Consider the following 24,513-nt stretch of genomic DNA (forward strand, 5'->3'; position numbering starts at 1 on the left):
ATCCCTGAAGCAGGGGTTAAATCTCATACACGGGTGATTTAAAGCATGCTTCCAGCTCAGCCACTGAGGTGCTGTGCTTTTAGCAAGCCACAAGCAGCTTTCTGAGGTTTCCTGAGGTGCTGAGGACTCACAAAGCCTCAGCTACCAGTGCAATCTGTAAAACCTTCTCAGTGCCCACCTCCCTTTCTCTTTGGTCACTTTACAGGGACCCGGGAGGTGGGAGCAGTTCCTGGGCACAGTTCCCACTGCTCAAACAGCTGTCTCTGTGTGCATAGTTGTGTCAAAGCGAACAGCATCACCCTTTCCACGGACCTCGTCTGGATTTGCACTCCAGGCTGTCACTCAGTCTTTGCAAACTTTCCTGTGCAGACTCATTAGCAGCCAGCGTTAAATACTTCTAATATTTTTAGCATCTTCCCCTTCACTGTTCTTTTCTGGCCACGCAGTTCTGTTAAATACACTCCTGAGCAGGAGCTCAGGCAAGGAGGATGCTGGCTGATGGCCAGTGGAGGCAGCAGGTAGAACCTTGCTCTCTCTGCTTGCCCCCAGCCTGCCCGCCGGGATTTTTCGGCAAGCGCTGCGAGGAGCGGTGTGACTGCGCCCACGGCTGGTCCTGCCACCCCCAGACTGGAGCGTGTCACTGCGAGAGGGGCTGGCGAGGGAGGCACTGTGACAAACGTGAGTGAGTGAGGGGAGACAGCTCGGGTTGGGGTGCACCCCAAACCCGGAGCTCTCAGCCACGGATGGACAGTTTCACAGCCTTGCTCCGTGGGGCCGGGCTGGAGGTGTGGAGGGCCCTGGCACCAGGGTGGTCATGCCTGAGCCCTGGAGGGGCAGAGAAAATGGGGAGAGATGCCTCTCTCGGCTAGGGTGGGAGAGGCCCCTTCTCCCATGGGCCTTTGCAGCCCCATGTTAATAGCTTGTAGGTTCTGTTATTTCATTGGTTTATCTGTTTATGTCACCCCTGTTCAGCCCTGTTTACCATATATGTATTTACTCCAGAATGTTCTCCCTTCCCTTGATCCCCATTGGTTTGTTTTTGCCGCAGTGCTCCACCCCTGTTGCCCCATTGGTTCACCTGACCTTTAGCCACTCCCCTGCACCACTTTCCTTTATCCCTATTGGCCCTTGATCCTCAGATCCACCCCTTTTGCCCCCTATTTAACCCTGAGCCCTGAGTTCAGTTCTGGTTCTTGTCTCTGAACTCATTTGAGGCTGTCCTTGCTCCCAGACCCCTTGGACCCTGTTCTTGTTCCTGTGATGCCTTGGGAAGGCTGACCTGAAACAGAGACTCGACAGATCTCGAGAATAAAGTAGATATTTATTAAAAGGCCTTTGAGGATCCACCTTGGGCAGGACAAGAGCCTGACCGGGGCTACACCCAAGGTGGACACAAAATGGCCACAAAATGGACAAACAGTCACGAGGTCTCACATTTTTATAAGTTTTGGTGCATTTGCATACTGGGGTTTAATTATCCGATGACAGCTTCAGGTTGTAAGGTCCCATCCCTCCTATTCCTCCCTTCAGTCCCATGTTGTTTGTACTTTGGGACCTGAAAGTTGTCCTTGGTCTTCAGCAGGAAAGGGATTTGTCTCCCTGCTCTGTGAAGAGAGCTTACCAGCACTCAATATGAGGCTCAGAGCTACACCTCTAGGCAGCCCAGAATCTGAAAGACATGAAAGCTTCAGGCACCGCCTGCAACAAAGCAGTCTTTGGATACTCAGAGGAGAGCCCGTCCCTTTGCCGTGCCGTTAACAATCTCACGGCAGTGTGCTCCGGGCTCAGGGATGCAGGTCGCTCTCTGGGACCATCTGCCACCCGTGCTGTGACACAGAGGTGCTGGCAGAGGTGGGGGCATGGAGGGGATGGCTTTGTCCCTTCCTGCTGGCCCTGACAGGGTTGGTGTCCCCCCTGCAGCCTGCCTGCCGGGCCGATACGGTGCGGGATGTGCCCGGCGGTGCCGCTGTCCTCCGGGAAGGCCCTGCCACCACCTGACGGGCGCCTGCGGATGTCCCCCGGGATTCACCGGCCACGGCTGCGACAAGAGTGAGTTCGTTACCACGGCGCAAATGCTGCCCTTGTTGGTTAATTCATAGATTGATTTCTTGAGTCAAAACGTGGTGGTGTGATGGCTGAAGAGGGAGGAGACAACGACCTGACAGGAGGGAAGATGGCCAAGGGCTGCTTGTCCCTCGCCCAAGTGGTTTGGCCAGCTCTGAGCTCGGTGCCAGCGCTGTTTGGGCTGCTGGAGTTTTCCCTCTCTGTGTTTGCAGCTGTTGGGCTGGCAGGGAGCAGCCAGGGGCTGAACTGGACCCAAACAGGCTGAGGATGTGCCAGTGGAACCCAGCCCTGCCCACAGCCGGTGCTGTGCTGTCAGTAAAGCAGCATCTCAGCTTCCGTTGGCCTTGTCCCATTGCGAGGCTATCTATTCCTGCTCTCAGAGCTCACAGAGAGGACATTTTCTGGCTTTTCTTAGCATGGAGTTTGGTCCCCCAGAGCTGCCTTTGGAAGCAGGCTCTTGCTCTGACCCCAGCTGCAACACCCTGCATTTGTTCCTCCTTACCAAACTTTGCCTGAGCCCTGCTTCAGCCAAAGGAGGGCCATCAATAGATGAGAATTGAAAGGACTGACATCGGTGTCCCATATCCTCCACCAGAGGACTCTAAATGCTGACCCACAACCAGGGCAGCTTAATGGAAATGAGATGTGGGAATTAAATGTGGAAGGTCCAAAACCTGTAGGCAGTGTGGCTGTCAGCAGGCAGAATGAAACCTGTGGAGATGTTGATGTTGCAGCAGCTTTACAAGTTTAAACTCTCTGCAAAAAGCAGAAAGTCTTTATCCACACGCCTGGTCCCTTGGGAATTATACTGTTATTTTAGTCAATTTTACCTGACATTTCCCTATGATTTTTTTTCTAGTGACAAGAAAATTGTATCTGGCCCTTGACAGTTGGGCACAAATTGACTGAACAAAACAGAATCAAGCAGTCAAGTAACCCCCAAGTAAATGTAATAAATCCGAAGTCCCGGAGGAGAGCGTCATTCCGTAGGCAGGGATTTTATTTAATAAATTTCAGCCCTCTCTTTGTTTGAGTGCTATGTTTACCAAGACAAATTTAATTTATTGGTTTGCATTTCTTCTTCCCAAAGCTTGTCCACCAGGCACGTATGGGCAGGACTGTCACGGAGTGTGCCAGTGCTCTGCTGAGAATCAGGAATGTCACCCTGTCACCGGCCACTGCTCCTGCAGCCCGGGCTACCACGGGGCCCACTGCCACCTCCGTGAGTATTTTGGGGGGTTGCTGCCTTTCTGACAGAGAACTGAGTCTTGCAGGAGCATCTGCTGGTGCTTTGGGTTAATCTGTGTCAGTACAGCAGTGACTGAGGGAAGAAGAGGTTAATTACAGTATAAAAGCTATAGCATACAAGTAAGTTATAGTATAGGAAGTAAGCATAGGGTGGGTTAAGTTACACTAAAAAATGTAGCTGTATTATTGCAAGGAATTAATTTTTTAAAACATTTTCTGAAAAAACTCATTAATAGTGCCAGTTCAAAAACGTAATTAATCCAATCCTTCAAATTAATTTTTAAAACCACCGGGTTTACCAGCTAAATTCTTTCCAATCTCACGCCACACTAAAGAATGCAAAGATCATTCTCTGCATTGCATCTCTCAGCTACACCTGGATATTGCGCAGCTCGCTCGTTTCCAAATGCCAAATCCAAAATACTTCCCGAAATCTCTGCGTGCTCAAGTAAGGACAAATGGTTATGAGAAAACAACAAGCTGAAATTGGCAATAAATCCAAGTGATTCATAAAGTCCTTTCAGTTGCAGAGCCTTCTGAGGAACAATCAAATTAAACCAACTGTTACTCTGGATTGAAAAATGGTGACTAGTGTAGAGGACAAAATGCCAACTGGCCCAATGCTCCATCATAAAAAATATTCCCAGATCCACATGGCTCATGCCGGTATTTTAGGACATCTGTAAAGTTGTTTCTGGTGGAATGTGGCAACTGATAAGAAACATATACCAAAGCAGCCAATAAAGGAGACAGTTAATTACCTTTTTATTTACAACTTTAATTTTGGTTTTACTCCACGGCTTGTAATAGTCTCATTTAAAGGAGAAAAGAAAAAAGAAAAAAGAATAACAAAAAAAGCTGTTGTCTTTCTTGCTCGGTTTTTCTCTTTTTGGTGATTGCTGATTTCCCTTTCTTGGGAATCCAGTACAGCTCTGTTCGGCTTAATTGCTTTTTTGGTGTGACAATTTGGATACAAAAGCCAGCAGTCACATGTGCAGCTCTAGTGAGGGTTAAACTCCTGTTTTATTCCTTAAGCAGAAATAGGACTCACTTTAGAGATGGGCCTTTGTATGGTCATCGCACCATCGCAAGTTATTCTTTAAAATATAAATTATAAATTAAATACAAAGGATTGATTCAGTCCTCCTCTGAGCATCAGTTTTTGCTGTGAGATCGAAATCTGGCCTTCAATACTGGGGCTGGAGCCATCTGGATTCATTATACATTAGATTATAATAAATGTTATAGTAGAGCAGTAGTGGAGATCAACTATTTAACAGGATCATTTTAAAAGACTTAATCATGGTCAGCCTATTACCTTTATGTAGCAATTTCTCAGTAGTCATTACCTCTGTGTGTAGCACTAAATCTCTCATTACAGTAAATGTCCTCAAACTTACTTAGGTACTTCAGGTTTTATTTCAGAATTTTAAAATTTAAAGCATTAACAATTACACTGAAGTTCTGATGGAAAAGATACAAAAAGATTCATTGCAAAATAAAATGTGTGTTATGCTGCATTTAGGGTTTTGTTTTGTTTTTTTTTTTGCCATGGATTTCTGTGTAGCTGGGATTAAACCTAAAGAGTATGAGAGCTGAGATTTCAAGGTGTTTTGTACTCTGAGATTCCAAAAATATACAGCAAATTCTTAAACACGGGTTTGTTAGATATCTATTGGAGAAATAATGAAGCGATGGAAGTTCACAGAAAAATACTCATCTGTGTTGCTGTTGTTCCCTTTGTCCCCTGTGCCACTCATAGACAGACACAAAAAAGAGGAAGAGAACAGTTAATTGTGAGTTATTTTAAGTTCAGGTCAGTGGAAGGGGAGATTGTGGGCCTGATTCTGAAGTGACTGAGTGAAAAGCAGGGATGGCTCGCGTGACTTTGGTGGGAATACTCCGAGTTCCTGCTGTCCTCACTGCAAGGAAAGCTGGGGCTGCTCCAGGGTGAAGAAGCTCTCGATAGAATATTAAAACCAGCACAGGGAGCCGCTCCCAAATGGGCTCTGGTCCAGTCAACATGTGGTTGGATGCTGCTGGAAACAGTTTCTGGCAACTGTTGCTGTATTTATAGTACAGTGAAAAAAGGTTCAAGAAAGTATCTATAAAAGGTGTAGTTGGCTGGGAAATCAAATTTCCAGGAGCCAAGAGCAACGGGGCTTTCATGTTCTCAAATTTTGGAGTGAGGAGCTGAAAAAGTCTCTTGGCAGGGTCCAGAGGAAGCAGACAATCTAGCAATAAGGTTCCCATCACTTGTCCATAACTTGGTGGATGGGCAGATCTACTCGTTAAAAGGAGTAAAAAGCAATAAGTGGTGGCGAAATGATTTAAAAATAAAAAAAGCATGGCATGTTCCTGTGACATTGACTGCGCTGGGAGCACCCAGAGCCAGAAGGATCTCAGCAGCTTCACCCTTAAACTGTAGGTGACAGGATGTGTCAGAAGGGATTATTTGACAATGCAATTAATAGCATTGGTCAGAAAAGCCTCAGTGTGTGCAATTGCTGTGGAAAGATTTAGGAGCTCTTGGTCATGACAAACCCACTCAAAGCAGAAGGAAAATCAGGAAATGAGGTGGAAATCTGTCTGCCACTCTTTTGTGCGCGGAAAAAACAGAAGTCAGAAGCACAGGAAACTGTTAAATTAGAAAATGTCTTTATGAGATAACTGGTGGTGCAAGAGTAGCCCTCTTTGCAAAGGCAGAGCCCACTGAAACGGTGCAAATTGCCCTCGTTATCTGCATCAAAATTCTTCTGCAAAGTACTAACAGATGAGGGGGCCTTGTTACTGACCATGTGCACGTTGCAGCAGCTGAACATGCCCTGCCTGTGCTGCTCCTTCTCCAGCCAAAATACAGGAAATACTGCAAGGACAAAGAATTTGGTAAGGAGGGAATTACTGCACCCTGTTCAGTCATGGAGCAACTACTGCTAGCCTTGAGCTAAGGAACAGCTCTGAAAGCTTTGCCTGGGAGAAGCAGCATCTTTTGGAGTCTGGGAGACAGAATTAAAAAAAAAAAAAAAAAAAAAAAAAAAAAAAAAAAAAAAAAAAAAAAAAAAAAGAGAAAATCCAGAAGGAAAAGAAGGAGAAAAATAGAAACTCACGAAGCGTAATTCAATCATTGGGTCTGGATGAGTCCTTAACTTCAGGTCTTGGTGGGAATGAAGGGGGTGTTGCAGGGCTCACTCCTCGATGCCAGGGCTTGCACGTGGAACAGATTTTGTGTCCTGGCAGATGGAAGCACTGATGACAGAGCATTCATTGAGAAGAATCTGTGTGTGAGAAGGGCTGGGGAGAGTATCTGCATGTTATAAAAGCCTGTATCTGTTTAGTCCTGATGATCTGCTATCCTGGTTTGAGCAGAAGCCAACGTTCAGTTTTATTTTAAAAGGCACCCCTTCAAAGCTTCCCCATAAACTCTCCCTCGCCATTGAATAGTTCAGAAAAGCCAGGGATTTCTCCAGCCACTCTCTCTCAGGCCATGCTTTCGTGCCTTTAGGAAAGACAAAATACATGAAGTTATTTATGCACAGATTGCAAGGGATCTGTTGCTTGGAGACGTGAGCAAATATATTTTCATCCAGGTTTCCAAAGTAGCCACAGACTTTCCTGCTGCCAGGGAAGAGAAGGAAGGGGTGAGCAAAGAAATGACATTTAGAGGTAGTAGCACAAGTGGAACTGTTGGATGATGATCATGCTGCACAAGTACCAGCTACTCCTTCTCGGAGGTGGCACACTGGAGGTTCACTGGTGCTCATGCCCAGCAGCTCTGCCCAGCTCTTCCCCTCAGTTCCAACTTCCATCATTCTAAAGATCATCCTGAAGTATGGCACTAAGCACAGCAAGTGCATTTACATCTTCCTGATCTTTTTTCCAATTCTCCTTGGACATTAGCTGTCCAAAAAGAAACCAGAAATCCTCACTACCACCTGGGAAACCTCTCCATAGACAGTTTGTTGCCATGTAACCCTGGCTCAGCAATCCATCCAGGTGTAATGATTCTTGTGCTTCTTACAAAATACTTCCCTCAGAGAATTTTTTTTCCTCAGAGAATTTTCTGACTTCGCATTTAAATAGCATTCCTCCCATACCTATCTTCTGCGAAGGTGTCTTCTGAAATTCTGTGTTGCTGTCACGTGCACATTTTCATAGTCTTCCATCCACAGAGTTGGAAGGGAACTTAAAGCCCATCCAGTTCCAGCCCCTGCCATGGGCAGGGACAGCTTCCACTATCCCAGGTTGCTCCAAGCCCTGTCCAACCTGGCCTTGAACACTTCCAGGGATGGGGAATCCACAACATCTCAGGGCAACCACCGGTAACGCCAGCTTCAGTTTGCAGGGAAGGACGAGATTATAGACGAAACAGACTTTCTCCAACTTAAACGTTTTTAGAAGACATGACCTACCCCATACCCATAAAACAGCTGCTGAAAGAGGCAGAAATGGCTCACAGCTTCTCACTGGCTTGGGCAAACCAGGTGGCTGCTGTCCAAAGGAAGAGGGAGAATGACCCCATCTCTCCTTCTGTGTAGGAGAGAAAGAGGGAACACATTCATTTGGAACAGAAATCCCAAGAGGAAAACCTCTGTAGAACAGGGCTTGCTTTTCTTGCTACCGTCACATAAGGGGAATGGGAGAACACAGAGCCAGGAGCAGCAGCACTCAGTCCAGCTCTCCAGGATTTGACATTACATTCAGTGCTGTCTCAGGGGCACGTTGTCCAAAGCAGCCATCTCCTCCTCAGTGCCCACTGCTGGCCCTCTGGAAGTGATTAACAGTAAAAACTGAAAATCAAATTTTGATTGAAAGCAACAAAGTTGCTTAAGACATGAAATACTACTGGCCCAGTAGCAACCTAACCGAATTTCTGGGTATTTTTTCTTTTAAAACAGGGTGTCCAGAAGGTACTTATGGCTCAAACTGCCAAAATCCCTGTAAATGCATGAACGGAGGCCGCTGTGACCCTGCGTCAGGAACGTGTGACTGCACTCCCGGTTTCATCGGAGCCAACTGCAGCAAAAGTAAGCCAACATTCATGTTCTGCTTCTGTCAAAACACAGCAGAGAGAAGCATTTGCATAAGAGCTTGTCAGAAAAAAAAAAAAAAAAAACAAAAAAAAAAAAAAACAAAAACAGACAGATCCCAGCTACCTCTTCCTTGAATTGTAAATCAAGATTCCAGCTTTGTAAAAAAATCTCTTGCAAAATATTTTCCCTCGCTTCTGCATGCACAGAAGCAAGGACACTTACCCCAGGATTACAACCTGCTTGCCCAAATTTATTTCTAGAACCAGCTCAGCATGAATTGCTCAAGTTCCTTCTTCCTGTCCAAAATTTTGAGGTTGAGAAATTATCTCAATATTTTGCTTTGCACTACGGTGCCATTAGTTTCAATAAATGGGAAAAAGATCAAGTTTTGTCATGGCAAAACTGGTAAAGACTCCATGGCAACCCTACTGTTACTTCTCTGTTTCAGAGCTAAATGGTGTGGCTGAATTTCTGTGCTGCTTCCAAAGCTCTGCTCTCTGTGAAGTTCTCTTCAGCTTATTCACAGAAAGGCAATGTTTGAATGTTTGGTTGCCCATAGCTTTGCTCTTCAGTGTTGGGCAGCATCAGTATTAAGGAAGGAAAGATGTTTTAAGCTGGAAGGATGTGCAGCTGATACTTGAGTTGTACGTTCACTCTTCTTGTAGGAAAGACAGTGAATACTCTGTGTGGAATCATGGGTTAAATTTATAATCTCAAGTAGTCTCAGAAGGTAAAGAAGTGATGTCTTTGGGTGGGCTTGGCTTCATAGTTGATGCTTTGAAGTGCATTAGGTGGAATAAAAACAAAAAATCCAGCTCTTCCCCTAAGATGGTGGTTATGTTAAAAATTAAAACTGCCGTCGGATCCTCTGGGTGTTTAACAAATCCTGTGCTCCCTTCAGCTTGCCCTGGGGGCCGGTTTGGGAAGGACTGTGCCCAGTTCTGTGCCTGTGGCAGAGGCCAGTGTGACCCACGGACTGGCGAGTGCACCTGTGCCCCCGGCCACACGGGACCTGCCTGCCAGCAAGGTAACAAAGCAGCACCCAGGTCACCTCGCCAGAGGGTGACACACTTGAAATGCCCAGCAAATAAACCCAGTGCCAAACATTGTTCACAGCCATGATAACGCTGCAGTTTGGGGTGCTCAGCCTCTGTCCCTCCCCGCTCCGTCACCCAGGATAATCCTGCCCACACCTCCCTGCCACCCTCGGTGCCAGGGCACTGGGTTCTCCAGGAATCTGAGGGGATATGTCAGGACAGAGTGTTTGGGTGAAACTGATAATAATTGTGGAGTAATATCCCACCACCCTAGGGAGACGGTAATCACATGTGGGGAGCATGTGTTTGTATTTATTCCCTGTCGCCTTCATCCTTTTCTTGGGGTGCTAATTTTTGGGTTTTTTCAAACTTTGTTAATTCTCTGTAGTGTGTCCCCAGGGACAATACGGCCCCAACTGCCAGCTGGCATGTACCTGTCAGAATGGTGGCATCTGTGACCATGTGGATGGCAACTGCACCTGCGGGCTCGGCTGGACTGGAAGATCCTGTGAGAAAGGTGATTTCCTGCTTCAATGGCAGTGGATTTGTACACTCAGGTTGGGGTTTGCACTGTCCCCAGACACCCACAGACAAGGACAAACAGTTTCAGAACTGCCCCTAGTTGGAGATTCGGGTCTTTTTTCAAAGACAGCTTCCTCCTGAGTCCTGCTGATGAATTCCATTGTACACTCCTTATTTCTTCTTCACTCCATTATTTCTTCTCCTGTCCAACTTTTGTGTTCTTTTGTTCATAGGAATGTTGGGGTTTGTCTTCTTCCATGTGATGCTCAGAGGAGCAGAAGCCTGTGTCTTCCTCCTCACTGGTTATATTCTTCTCTTTCATTTGACTCTGGACCAAGTTAAACTTCCCATGTTTTGATTGCCCAGATGTTCTGACAACATCTGTCCAAAACAATTGAGATTGTCCTGCTCTCTCACCCTTACTTCTCCATGACACCTGTCTCCTGTGCAAGACATATCCAGCTCCAGAATCTCTCCTGTCAGCCCAAGTCTTCCCACAACTGTCCTGTCCATCTCCCAAAAACCATTTTGCATTTCTGTGTCCCTGTTTTTCTCTGTAAGTGAGAGGTATCTCTATAGTTATGGACTTAAATGTTCAGGAAACCACAAGTTTACTGGTGTGAAATACAAGTAAATAGTTCCGAGTACACATTCAGGAAAAATGTCACCATTAAGTCAGAACTGCCATGGTTCAAGCTGCCCAACACCCTCCCAGGCTCTCATTTTACAACACTTCTGCCCCTGACACCTGCAGAACATTCACCTCAAACTCCATTTGTGTCTATACCGAGAACTGTTTGTTACAGGGGAGTGTCCCCATATAAAAGTGTCACACAGAAATGACACTTTTTAGCAGCATTCTGAGATGCAGTGGTTCCACTCTGCATCCGAGGAGACTCTGTCTCATAGATAAGACATCCCTGGAGTGGAGCATGGTGGGCAGACATGCACATGTTGTATAAGGCACTGTGTGCTGTATTACTAGAGAGAGCTTCACTATTTATCTTTTGACAGAGGGAGTGAAATTATTGGAAAATTGAGTCATGATCTCCACAGCAGTGTGGGTTTGAGTGTGTTGTGACTGGAAATCAAAGACAGCTAATCAGGCATCCTTTTAATAGAGATTCGATATGGTGTTCCTGGAAGATCCTGTCTGGCATTTGCAGAGTTCTCAATCTGATTATTTGGACGGCCGCGCTCGTTTAAGTTCGTCTGCCCAGATTCAAATTATCCCAGCAGTGGGAAGTTAACTTATTCAGAGATGATGCTGAGGTTAATTATATTGGCATAGTCCCTCCTGCATGACTTGGCTTTCAGTAATTTGAGACGTGTTTAGTTCTGTAAAAGCAGATAGCTCATTATACATGGACAGACTGTTGCTATGTGTGAAAAAGATCCTCCTGGTTTTATTAGGAATTCAAATAGTGTGAACTCCAATGATAACACAGAGGAGGAAAAGCTTCATGTTTTCTTTCACACTTTTTAAGGGCCTAAAAGAAAATATTGCTGTAGATAAAGAAAGAAGAAAGAAAATCTAATTTATGCCATTCACTACAAGGCTTTACAACTCATGCTGCGGGCTCAGCATCGAGTCTGTGAAGAGACAAAATGAAAAAGGCAGATTGTTAAAACTCTGAGAGAATTGCTGTTCAAACAGCTATATAACATAAAAGATTTCTCTCCAAAATATGTAAATGCATCATCATTGGGCAGAAATCCTGTGTCCTCATATCCAATTTTCTTTGGTCTGCAAATCATCCTCCGGGCATCACGTCTCGGCAGTACAATCTCTCACATACGAGCTTATCTGGGTGAGGGCAGTGATTGTTTGCTTGTCTGTTTTTCTGTCCGTGTCCTGCCAGCAGAGTGCCTCCCAGGGAAGTATGGGGCTGGCTGCTCCTTGGACTGCCTGTGCCAGCACAATGGCACCTGCGACAGGTTCACAGGGTGCTGCAGGTGCCCCGAGGGTTTCTACGGCCGCTCCTGTGAGCACAGTAAGTGGGGTCACTCAGGGTAATTGGCACAGGTTTGGGGCTTCAGAGTAGTCAAGAAACACCTCACTGGTTCAGTTAAAATTTTGGGGATGTCCCAGATCATCCAGTTCCTTCCAGATCTTGCTTGTTTCTGATACTGGGTGGTACAAGTTTAAAAGTCCATTATTAAAGTTAAGGATAAACACCATTTTTTGTCGACTGCCAGGGCATGTCACAGAGAATACTGAGGATTTTAATAGTGTGTATGATTCTCTCCGTGAACCTTCTTCATTTTAATTTTTCAGGGTGCCCCCTTGGATTTTATGGGCTGGGCTGTCTTCAGGCCTGTGCCTGTAAAAATGGAGCGAGCTGTGATGCAGTGACAGGACAGTGCCTTTGTCCTTTGGGTTATCACGGTGTCCACTGTGAAAAAGGTATTGATACACCTCTGAAGGGAAAGAAAAAGGAACAACAACAACAACAACAAAAACAACCCAAAAAAGGCAGAACTCAAAAACCCTCATATCATTACTGAAATATTTGTTGAGAGCCACTTCTTCCATATTTGAGCTTAATGAATACCCTGAAACACTGAATTTGGGACAGATTTCCTGTTGTACAGCTGAGTGTTCCCATTCCCTTATAAATTAACTAATCTGGTTCCGATTAATACGGCAAAAGTCCTGGTCTCCATGATGTCTTGCTGCAATGAGTTCCACATGCCATTTATTAAAGATAAGTCCCTTTTACTGATTCTAAATTTGCTTCTAAAACTCCAAATAAGATTATTAAATAGGTGCATGTCAGACCTGTTGAGTGTTATGGAGAAGTCTTCTAGAGAGTTCTAATTAAAAATAAAAATAAGTGCCAGCTACGTTTCTGGGACAGATTTACAGATACCTTTGGGAAGTTAGATTAGACGACCCCAACAGAAGGAGAGCTCGTATAAATATTGTGCCCATTCCACTATGTTTGAGTCTTCATTAAGCTTGGCATTTACACTGACTTCAGCAGAGAGTTTATGAGCTTTCCTCTGAGACATCCTGGGAAAACTCTGGCTTTAATGTTGCCACTGAAATGTGCATCTGAAGTGTTCTCTTGCTGTCAGGCTGTGACAAGGGCTGGTTTGGTGAGGGGTGCCAGCATCAGTGTGGCTGTGGGGATGCTCCTTGTGATCCAGAGACTGGGAAGTGCCTTTGCCCACCTGGGAAGACTGGAGACAAGTGTGACATTGGTAAGGACAATATTTTTAAGGGCTGGATTGTGTATAGCTAAACTACTCTGACCTGTTGGTTTCAGAATAACTGTAAAAGGACACTTGCTGGTGTTCAAGGACACATTGTTTGTAGAAAATTGCACTTTGGGGTTATCAACACCTTTATCAGCAGGCTTGTACCTCTGGATTTAATCAATATTTGAATTGATATACTGATAGGAAAACTGTTCATGGGTCAGCTGTAAAATGTCATGTGCCTTGAGTTTTGGAGAACACAGGCTGGGGAAAAATAGGCCAAAAAGTTTTGCAGATGTAGTGGGGGAGACGCCAGAGGGTGCAGGTGGGCACCAAGGGCTCCAGTTGCTGTGTGTTTTGTCACAGTGACATTTGTGACCCTTTTCAGACCGAGGCAAAAGTATGTCCAGCTCAGGATTTGCTTCCCCTGGAAGCAGGATGGAATCCTCACAGATGAGGGGAGTGGAGCTGCAGCAGCTGTGCTTGCCCCTGGCCCTCAGCAGCAGCCCAGGAACTTTTAACCCAAATGTAATTCCCTCCTTTGCAGCACAGGCACCTGGGCTGTGCGTTGGCCCACAGGAGCAGAATTCTTCTGTAACAAGGGTATAAAAATAGGTGAGAAAATTTTCCTGTAGGCAGAGCCAGCCCCACTGCTGTACCCTGATGGGGTTGGGTGCAGGGTTGAGAGGCAGCAGTGGCAGATTCCTGAGCCCGTCTCTGGTCACAGCTGTGACTCTGATCATGGTTCAGGGCCAGGTTGGACGGGGCTTGGAGCAACCTGGTCTGGTGAAAAGTGTCCCATGCCCGTGGTTGGAACCAGATGACTTTAAAGGTCCCTTCTAACCCAGGCTATTCCAGGATTCTGTGATCATGGTGGAGCAGTTTTAGGGTGATCTCTGAAATAAAAGGAATTGCACTGGTTTAACTGAGTGTCAGTAAACGTTTGTGGTCCTGATGCTGGGACAAACGAGATAAAAGGAGTGAACATCCATGTGCTCCTGTGGAGCTTCACCAGGAACCAAAATCCTCCAGAGCCCCTGGAACAGAGGCGGAGTATTATTTTTGTTCTAGGATGGGGCAGAAATAGATTTCAGCAGGCTGTTATTAATACAAATTGCTGTCAGCTTCAGCATTAGTGCAACTTGCAAAACTAAAATGGAAGAGCCTTTGATTCCCTCTGTGCAGTGTCCTGTGGTCAGGAAATGAAGCTTCCAGTCTGCAGCGCTGTTCCAGTGGGAACATGAGCCACCCTCACTGCCCACACAGCACTGGATGTCCGTGAGCCTTTCCAGTAAAATTTTAGGCACAAGTGGAACGCAAGGGGGAAGCTCAGCACCAAAATTGGGAATTGAGGTTCTCCTCCTTGCGAACTCTGCGAGTCATTTTTATTTTTCTTAAATCAGCTAGGGTAGCCCCCATCCATGAAGAAAAGCTGTTATGGGGTAGATTTTATTTGCATTTTTATTTTCAATTAGGCTCAGTTCATCTGTGATATAACTGTGAGCAGCTGTGACTGTGCAGCAGCCATAAAGATAAAAGGCCTGATTTTAATTTGAACTCTGGTAAAGCACCCATTAAACAGGCAAAATGTTAATTAAAAAAAAAAAAAAGAGAGAGAGAGAGAATATAACAGACTTTTATGCGCTTTCTTTTTTTTCTGTAGTAAATTAACATTGCAGACTTTCAAACAGATGTCTTAAATACACATTGTTATTAACATGAAAATGTGGTATTACATAAATTAAAATCAGGTCCAGAGGTGTTTGGGGAGAGCTTTTCTCATAACATTTCCTAATTGAAAAGGCCAAGCTCGGAGCGCACGGGGCGAGTTCTCCCACGTGCTGGGGCTGCAGCTGATGCAGGGCTCAGCAGGACTTTATTTACCTGGGGGTGCCGGCGGGAGAAGGCAAATCCCCTGCTTACAGGGTTTTCAGCGAGGTGAGGGAGAGAGGGCCATTGTTTGCTGTGTGTTTCACACCTTGCCCTGTTACCCTGCTGCTGACTTTCCTTTCCTGCCTGTCCTCTGATGCATAAAAGATTGCTATGTGGATTTACTAGCCTAGGTATGAAATGTATTTGCATTTGGAAGTGTGATTTTTTTTTGTGTGTGTGTGTGAGTTCAATTTGCCAGGAGGCAGCAGAATTGTGCAATGAGAGCGAGACACGAGGATCTATAAAATGTATTAATTCTCAGGGTCAGATTCTGTGAGGGAAGGCTCTTGGCCAGCACAGCCCAGCCATGCAGGAGAGACAGGGGCAGGAGATAGTGTGGATCCAGGATGCTGACAGCAACTTTCCTGAGCAGATCCCAAGATGTTCTCTGTTGGGCTGTCAACCCCTCTTTTTACACCAGTAATGATTTCCATTCTGGGAACCTCTTCAGGACAGCTGGGCTGCAGCTTGGGCAGAGCATGTGGCAGACGAAACTTGACGACTGCCGCGCTTTCCCAAATGTCATGTTTTAATGTGAACAGATGTAGGTGTCTAAGCAGCTTCCTGATCTCCCAGAACGGGGGGAAGACTACCAGGAGTGCTCACCCTGTCCCAACCCCTCCTGTCCTTGCAGGGTGCAGGCCAGACAGGTACGGCCCCGGCTGCTCCCTGCGGTGCCAGTGTGCCGGCAGATCCCGCTGTGATCCCCGCAACGGGAACTGCGCCTGCCCTAACTCCTGGATGGGGCCAACCTGCAGAGAAGGTAACCAGGCTGGGGAGTTGCAGCCTTTCCTGCTGGGATAAAACACCCTTGTGTGGCCCATGCTGGTGGTCCGTTGGGGTGGGAGTGTCAGCCCATTGGATTGGTTGGATAATTTCTCGTCTTAATGAGATTGAGTATGGAGGGAAAGTTTCCTCTCACTTGTAGTCTCATCACAGTTCCTCCTCTAGTTTAGGGAAAACTTTGAGAACCTTTGGAGGTGTTTTACAGTTTTGCCTGCTATCTGCCTCTCTGAGGAGACTGCTGTAACTCCCTCCTCTACCTTCTTTTCAAGGCTACCATTTATTGAATTATTTAAGTGTAAATTGTATAATCTATACAATCTTTCAGTATTAGGTTATATGGACCTGAAACCGTTTCTACTTAATTCTCTAGGTGGCCCTCCAAAGCTTCCTTTTTATGAAGAACACGCTGAAGAAAGAGGGAGTATTTTTCCAAGAGCTCTACAACAGTAACATTTGGACTAATAAATGAACTGTTTTATATGCACAGACGGTATTTGAATTTGGATATGAAAACAGTTATTCAATTCAGCTTGAATTGTACTGAAGTATTCACACTTCTTATGGAAGACTACAGAGGCCATTTAGTAGCTGGATCCTTTTAAAAAGTTGAATCTGTTTCATGTGCTCATTCCTAGCCTCTTGCCCCTCCATTAATCTACTCTGGACATTCTTTCTGGTATTAATATAATTCATTTCTTGAAAGCCTGGACATGTTTTTAATCAGACCAGCTCCAAGGAGTGTCAGGATAAGCAGCATGTAACACATCACCATGGAATGAGCCACGCTCCGTAGCAGGGACTTTCGAAACCCACTTGACAACCAGCACCAAGTTTGAAGAGTGTTCCACAGATTATTTCTCTACAGATTGACTCCAAAATCACATTGCGCAGAAACTAGAGGGATTCATCAGATTAATTCCTCTTTGAATAACGTTGTGTGTTCTAGGGAGGCATGCAGTCTAATTTTGAACTTGCAGCTGAAGAAGAATCCATCACAATCTGACAAGAGTCCTCAATAGATTGTAAATTTATTTAAGAGCATCTTCTGCATTTCTGATGTGGTTTGACTGATTGGAAGGTCTCTGTCTGAATCTGTCTTCCAAAGAGCAAGGTGTCATCTGCCAGACTCTCCTGGCATTCTGTGTTCTCACGTCTTACCAGATGAATTTCTCAGTGGTTTGTCAAGCCAAACTGTGCAACACTTCTCATCGAACAGTATCTGCTAATCCAGAAAAGGTTTTGCCTTGGATGGAGAAAGCAGATAATAAGCAATGAGAGATGCTCAAAGATAATATTTTGGGGGTTTGTGCTTTTATTGAGCCTTTTTTCTTTTTCAATCATCTTACAACAGTCCTGGTCTCATTCAACAGCTGCTGGTGGCCACTTCATAGAACGGAGACATTTTGGTGCTATTTTGGGCTGTTCAGACAGGTTTTCCTTTGATATAGAAATACATCGTTATAAAGAAACTTATGTTCTGTATTTTAATATTCTGAGTTAACTAGGCTAAAAGATTTCAGAGTGCCACTTCATACCTCTCTTTTAGTTAGGAGCTATAAAATCTGTGTAGTAACCACTTGATTCTGACTGCATCAAAAGTGCACTTCAGAAGGGGCAGCAGGAGCATGGTAGACACAGAGTATGGGCAGCTCCAGCTCTTGTGCTGACACTCCATTCACCACCAGAACGCATTGCAGCTCTGCAAGAGCTGGTTTTTGTTTTGCAAGAGACAAAACGACAACAATTGATGGTAACTTGGGATTTTTGAAGAAGTTTGTTGTTGTGGTTGGGTAAGTGATGAGTTGGTGAAGCAGGATCCAGGAGGTTGGATGGGAAGGTGAGATAACAATTTTCCCCCGTGGTTCGCCCCAGGTCTTAAACACATCTGCAGTCAATGACTGTCCAGGCCAAAGCAAGTGGCACTTCCTCCCCTGGGAGTTTATTTCAAATTGTCATCTATGGGAGTCAGTACAGTTTTAGGAGGTGTTTTCCAAGCTTCATGGAAGTCTTATTGTTGTTATTCATCGTTTCGTAGGTATCGAAAGTAAAGGTATTTATGAACGTGTCAAAATGAATTAACTGACTGTGCTTTCAGCCAGAAAATCACTGGGACTGATGCTGATCCCTTTTAATTTCTTCTGTAGAGCTCAATGAATGTCACTGAAAAGTTCATTTGATGTAAATGTGGCAAAATTGTGGTCCCAGAAACATGTGATTCTCAGCAAGGCAGTGACATTTTTAATGTTCTGGGTCTGATCCTGCAATTATGTGAATTTGGGGCAATTTCACTGAACAGGAACCTGTAAGGTAAATATCCCGTGAGACAGTGAGAAATAATCTTAGCAACTGCTGGAGAAGAACAATTCAAGCTGAGCAGTTGACATATTTTGATCTTAGCTCTCTATTCACTGCAGAGCCAAACTACAACAGTAGTGCAGGTGTCGCACTGTACTCAAGATTTTTTGTAGAAACTTTGAGTGAGTAAAGCTGTAGAAAACCTGTGAAGGTCTGAGCTTCCCTTTAAAGCCTGGTCAGCTTCAGAGTCAAATGGGTCAGAGATCCATCATTCAAGTCAAATTTCAGAGCTTCCTCCCACCTAGGAATATCTCCAAGGATGGAGATCCCACTACTTCTTTGAACCTGTCCTAGTGAAGATTTCATGATCTTTTTTTTTTCCCCCCCCCGGTTTCTAATCAGAATTTCTTAAGTTTTATCTTTTTTCCACTGCTTCTCATCCTTTCAGTGTGGATCTCTGAGGAGCCTTTGGCTTCCTCTCCCCACAGCCCCCATGGGGTAGTTGGCTACAGCCTTGGTCTTCTCTTCTGAAGACACCTCATTACCTCAGTGACCCTCCACTGGCCACATTCCAGGTCATTCCAGCTGCCCAGAGGCTGGTGTGGTTACTCAGCAACATAAAACCCTTTACACTGCTGTCACACAGCAGAATGTATCTGGTTTTCTCTTATTTTTGTAGACTGACGTGTGATTTGAGCAGCTAATCAAAGGAGAAACCTTTGTCAAGCCATATTATTTACACCTGTGTATACTTGTTTACATTTTTCCACAGTACCTTGATGATAGAATTGTAAATATGTAGTATAAGGAAATAAAAGATTTTTGTATTAAGTGTTTTTAAAGGATGTCACGATTTTAGGTACGTGATGAAACATGTTTTAAGTGACTGATACTGAGCCTGTGCCAATGAATTAAGAGCCCCAAGTAGATCTGCTTTGGGAAATGCTTCAGCAAACTTTTTTTTTTTAATCAAAAAATGCCGATTCATACAAACCACTCAATAAGCAATAGTCTTTTTTTATTCAAAATGCTTCTTGGCTTCTTTATGTTATTACCTTGGGAAAAGAAGTTCACTTCAGTGCCATCAAACAGATCGTTCTGATTTGTGGTTCTGCATGACTTTTTGTTCCAAAACAAAGTACAGTCGTATACAGGTAAAATCAGAATTAAAGATTTCAAAATTGTTAAAAGGGGAATCTTGATTTGGGTTAGTTGGAATATCTTATCATGCTTCTTATATTTTTCATAAGGCAGAGAAAACGATTACAGGACTTTGTTTTCCAGAAGAGCCACAACTTTACATTATTAACTATTAATTAAGGAAGTTTACTTGCTTCTGATATTATTGTTGTCATTCTGCTCCTTACACATTTACCTAGTTCTTCGCCTACCAAGTAGTCTTAACTAGACAAGATGGAGCTCTTTAAAGGAAAACTGACTAAATCAGCTTTTCCAGAGATTAATCCTGTGGCGAGTGTAGTTTCTACTAAATTAACACAACTCTTCTTATTTGCTCCATCAGATTCCAGTGAAAGAGTGTCAGGAGGATACAGTCCTGACCGCAGCACTGGGGCTTGTTGAAAAAGAAAGTGAAGAATTCAGTGAAAATGGGGTTTATATTTAAATTGATGTCCATCTTCCTCTTGGTGAAGGCCTTTGCTGGCTGCCCATTTCCCAGGAGGCTGGAGTTAATTACACTCCCTTGAAGAGAGTGCTCTGTGTATTCCTCTGCACGTGCAGATAACTCCTTTCAGAAAGGCACTGGAATTATTTCAGCCATGCAGCTCCTGTGCCAAATCCCCCTCTCTTACCTTGTGTGCTCCAGATAACTTCAGCTGGAGTGGGAAGGAGTTGAGTGTAACTCAGTGGGCCCAGCAGAACCTCACTCGCTGCGAATTCATGAAACCAGAACAGCATGTTTTAAGTTAGACCTCACTAACACCGTCCTCATAGGAAAACAATCAGAATTTAAAAAATTCCCTGCTTCCCCTGCCAAAAATTATTGTTCTGCTTTTATCCTTTTTATGTTGAAGAACCATAGCTATTAAAGTTTGCCCCGACTCCTTGCCAACCATATTATTTTGATTGGCTGCAGGTTTCTGTTTGTGTAAGTAATAACCAGCATAGTGTCAGGAGTTGCCAACGGGACAAACATGGAAATAATACCTTCATGTCCTTCCCAGAAGAGGCAAAGACGCATTTGGGAGTCATCGTGGCTTCATTGTGCAGATCAAACAGTGACTCTGTTAGAATTTAGCTTCTTATCAGAGCAAACTAAAGCTTAGGGACAATCTTGGACAGTGCTGGTGGACCAAGAAACCTCCATCCTCCCATCCTTGTGTTAATATTTTAAAATTTAGGCTAGAAACCTTCTCAGTCTCCAGTTTTGGAAGGGCTTTTACTTCAGGTAGACCTGTGGCTGACTGAGCAGTTCTCTGCATGGGTTGCAACTGTGGCCAGTAATCATTTTGCAAGGTCACAACTTTAAATTCTGACACTGTGTGAAGCAATTTCCAGCAGTAAACACCAAATCTCAGCCTTGTCGAGTGTAAATTGTTCATTCTGTTCTTTTTATTGCTTTTAATAAGCACTTGCATAGCAATATTATGTCTCTGTGAATTTGTAACCCCTCTTCAAGGCATGTGTGGGATGTATCTCAGATTTGTACTGTACTTTCTGTTGTAGACATGTTGTAGTGAAAGGATGCTGATTTTTTTTATATATATAAACATGTCATTGAAACTTGGTCTTGTTTTTTTTCCCTTATTGCTAATCTTGAAGCAACAGGCTTCTGTTGTGGATGAGACTTTATTCTACTGAACTAATTCACATTCAGAGCAAACAGGCTGAAATCACACCTGCTTTTAGTGGTTTGTATAGAATAAAGAATGGCCTGTGCCCAAATGAGTTTGTGTATGGTCCCTGACCAGGGCAACCTGGCCAGTGACTGACAAATAGAGCTTTCTGGCACTCAGACTCCAGAGTATCTGAAATATTCAAAACACGGCATAAATCTTGCTGGAAGAAGATGGTTATGAAGTGTAACATTTTGGGAAAACTTGGGCACGGAGCACTTTGAAGGCGTTTAAAACCACACACCTGCAGCCTCCCATCAGCCTGCCTGGGCACTTCCCAGAGCCCAAGTTCTGCCAACAAATTGCCTGGTTCACCTTCAGGGTATTGTCTTCTCACATTGGCAGGAGCTGAAGGAACATGTGTGCCTGCTTAATGCCAAATAATGCACTAAGAGTGTGCTGGTTAATTGGAAGTAGCAGGCTAAATTGAATTCAAAATGTGTGACAAAGGGGGAATGGTAGATCAAGCTGTCGGAGAAAAAGTGGACAGCTCTGGCTTGCTGCTTTCTGGGAGAGCAGGCTTGGATTCCTTTTGAAATTTCAGGGCGAATGTTTTGAATCGAGCTGTGTAATACTGCAGGGTTCTGCCTTGCGTGATTTACTTCACTCTTCCTGCAGCTTTCAACAAGGAACAGAATAATTAAGTTCATTTGGTTTGTCATCTTTTTGACATATGCTCTAAAAATAATTCTATAATCCTTGCAGCTTATCCAGTAATTTCTTTATTAGAAGCCATATTTTTAAACTGTTTGAAGAAGCTGTTGATGTTATTGCCATTAACCTCTCAGATTGCTGCTAAAAGCTGATCAAAAAGTAGACATGGAATATTAAACCAGAAGATTCTCAACCTCTGCAGAGCTAGCACTGATCTGTGTTTTAAACCTTTAAAAAGCCATGCCTCTGCAGCACTTGAAATGTTCATAAATCATGGAATGGTTTGGGTTGGAAGGGACCTTAAAAACCATCTATTTGCAACTAGATGTGGGGCGGCCACAACTCCTCTGGGCACCTTAGCCACCCTCACAGTAAAGATTTTTTTCCTGATACCTGAGCTATGTGGGACCAGAGGGCCCTGGTGACTGTATCCAGGGAGCACTGTTCCGTGGGATGGTCCCTCAGCATCTTCAGGAATCATTACCCCAATCTGCAGCCAGCACTGCTTATCTCTTCTTTTAGGCAGCACTAGAAGTTCACAGGGTGCTCATAGAATATTCTGCATGCACGCAATAAAAACAACCATCCAAACCCCGTGAATGGTTTAAAAATGAGTTAAAAGTGCTGTATGATAAGGCACTGCTTTGTTGATTCCTTCAAGCATGGTAGTTAAAAAAAAAAAAAAAACCAACTCAGTTGTGTTGTTTTATATATGAATAAAGATGTCAGCAAGTAGTCATCTAACTGTCCGTGCCATTTGGCAGTATCTAGCTTCCTTTTCAGTAATAGCCCAATAAATCTTTATCTTTTACTAAGCTGATGACAGCAAAACATCTTGAGAAGCTGCATGTGGTGTAGATATTACAGTTAATGCTTAAATGCTTCATGCCATCGTCTACTGGGTGTTTTTTTTCCTGTCCAGATGTAACATCCTGGTTTAAGGCTTGTGCTCACTTCTCCCTCTAGTGATTCCAAGAGCCTAATGATAATTAATTCATTAAGCAGGGTCTGTTATCCATGTTGGTCCACAGTAACTGGGATCCACCTGCTCAGGTGACCTCACTGACCTCTCACCAAAAGCAGTACCAAGGTAGGAGATTTGCCATCTTGGAACAGGTTCTGTACTTCAAATTTTCTTTCTGCCGACAAGCCCTTGGTTCGTCCAGCAGTCCAGGGCTTGTCTCAGCTCTGTCCCCTGCTTTGGAGGTGGCCATGGAGGCTTCCCAGTGGGAGCAGCACTGTGGACTGGGCTCATGCTGTCTGGGTAAGCCGCGTTTGGGGTGGAAATGCTCCGCGTCCTGCTGATTCTGCCCTGTTCCCATTAACAAGAAGCCATTCTGTCATTTCTTTGTTACTCGAGAAGTCTTAAAGTGCCATAAATTACTTTAAAAGTGACTCAATGAAAATTCTCAAATTTTTGCAGCTGGAGGAGGCTTTTTTCAACCAGAAATCCAGTTTTCAAATGATTTGTCAACCACATTAAGATTTCTTGCTGTACATCATCGTCAAAGAGCAAGATCGGTGCAAGTAGAGACTGTGGGGTAATTCCTGCCTGTCCATTTGCTTTTTTTTTCCCTTTTCCCTGACATTTCAGCTGTGGTAGTCGTTGTGGATCTTGGCCTTGCACTACCAGGCACAGGACAAGGCTGCTCTTAATTATTACCTCACGTTACGGGTATATATGAAATACAAAGCAGCAAATATCACATTAAATATGGGCTGGATCCCTGGGTAATGAGGGGTGGGAATGCTGCAGGAACAGCAGCCACGGATGGCATCACCCTGCTCAGGCCTTTTGTGGAGCCCTTCACCCTCTCAAAAGTAAGAGGTTTGAACAGGCAGCTTGAAGGACTATTAGGGCTGCTCATGGTCATAGTTAGCGTGTTAAAATATTTTACAAGAACCAGTGAATTTGATCAGAAAATAGTTATTTTTGGCTGCCAATGTGGCAAAACCACTTGAAATACAAACTCAAGAATGTGTTGAAAGGAGTCAGTTTGCCAGCACAGCTATTGTTGTAGTAAAGTCTCTCCTCTGATCCAACGGGAATCCTCTCCTCAAGTTTTATTACTTAAAAAGTTAAAGTGGATGTCAAGCACCTGGAAATCTTTATGTCTTTGAAAAGGGCATTGGTAGGGGCTGGGTGGGTTTGGTTTCTTGTTGCAAACCCTTTTGCTGTGGAGTGTTAGCTGGGGATTTCCTTCCCTTGGGAAGCTTTGAGGGTTGATTTGGTAGTTCAGTGTCACTGCTCTGATAATGTGTGCTCTCGGCAAGGGATAACAAGATGTGTGATTTGGTGCATAAGTATTTGAATATGTGGTGGATTTTCACTTATTTTTGATTTCTAGCTTAAAAAAAAAAAAAAAAAAAAAAAAAAAAGCAGCAGCCTTGGCTTATTTTGCCTTTTTAAAAAATGTTTAAAGAACCCCAATCACCACACGAGAGTCCTCTAGAGAGACAGGGGTGCCCCTTTTGAGAAAAATCCAAGGGACGGAATGATTTCAGCCGTAGAAGTCCATTTTAATTCATGTCTCAGTGAAGGCTTGTGCAAGCAGAAAGCCCCTGGACCCTTCAGGAGCTGGAGAAGGGATGGATCTGCAGCCTTTGCTATTTTGGGTGCATAAATGGTTCTTCAGTCCCTGCAGCATCACGTGCCAAGGCAGGGGAGATGTGAAAAGCATCATGACCAATAAATTAATGTTTTCCTTCGAGTGGGCATGAAGGAGGATGTTGAAAACTGGGTTTCTTCCTGCCTCCGCTGCCAGCGAAACAAAGCCCCACACAAGAGGGTTTGAAGGTCCCTCTGGGAAAAAATCTCGTTGCCAACTCCACTGGAGTGCCTTGTCCAAGTTGCCCTGGAGGAATCTCTGCCAGAAATACCTGTTA

At 44.4% G+C, this 24,513-nt stretch overlaps 1 protein-coding gene across 1 annotated transcript in view; it reads left to right on the plus strand.

The window, feature by feature from the left end:
• Positions 1-20,858, plus strand: part of LOC136295246 (multiple epidermal growth factor-like domains protein 6) — a 193,921-nt gene extending 173,063 nt beyond the window's left edge. Inside the window, exons 28-38 of the mRNA XM_066193705.1 lie at positions 550-678; positions 1,921-2,049; positions 3,155-3,286; positions 8,208-8,336; positions 9,244-9,369; positions 9,768-9,896; positions 11,767-11,895; positions 12,180-12,308; positions 12,983-13,108; positions 15,672-15,800; positions 16,194-20,858. Coding sequence (XP_066049802.1) covers positions 550-678; positions 1,921-2,049; positions 3,155-3,286; positions 8,208-8,336; positions 9,244-9,369; positions 9,768-9,896; positions 11,767-11,895; positions 12,180-12,308; positions 12,983-13,108; positions 15,672-15,800; positions 16,194-16,273 — 1,367 coding nt within the window. The 3' untranslated portion in view covers positions 16,274-20,858. The remainder of the gene's footprint in view (positions 1-549; positions 679-1,920; positions 2,050-3,154; positions 3,287-8,207; positions 8,337-9,243; positions 9,370-9,767; positions 9,897-11,766; positions 11,896-12,179; positions 12,309-12,982; positions 13,109-15,671; positions 15,801-16,193) is intronic.
• The last annotated feature ends 3,655 nt before the right edge of the window (positions 20,859-24,513 follow it).

Source organism: Chamaea fasciata, unplaced genomic scaffold (assembly GCF_029207755.1).
Source record: "Chamaea fasciata isolate MVZ Bird 193981 ecotype frontalis unplaced genomic scaffold, bChaFas1.0.hap1 SCAF_11, whole genome shotgun sequence".
Taxonomy (NCBI): Eukaryota; Metazoa; Chordata; class Aves; order Passeriformes; family Sylviidae; genus Chamaea; species Chamaea fasciata.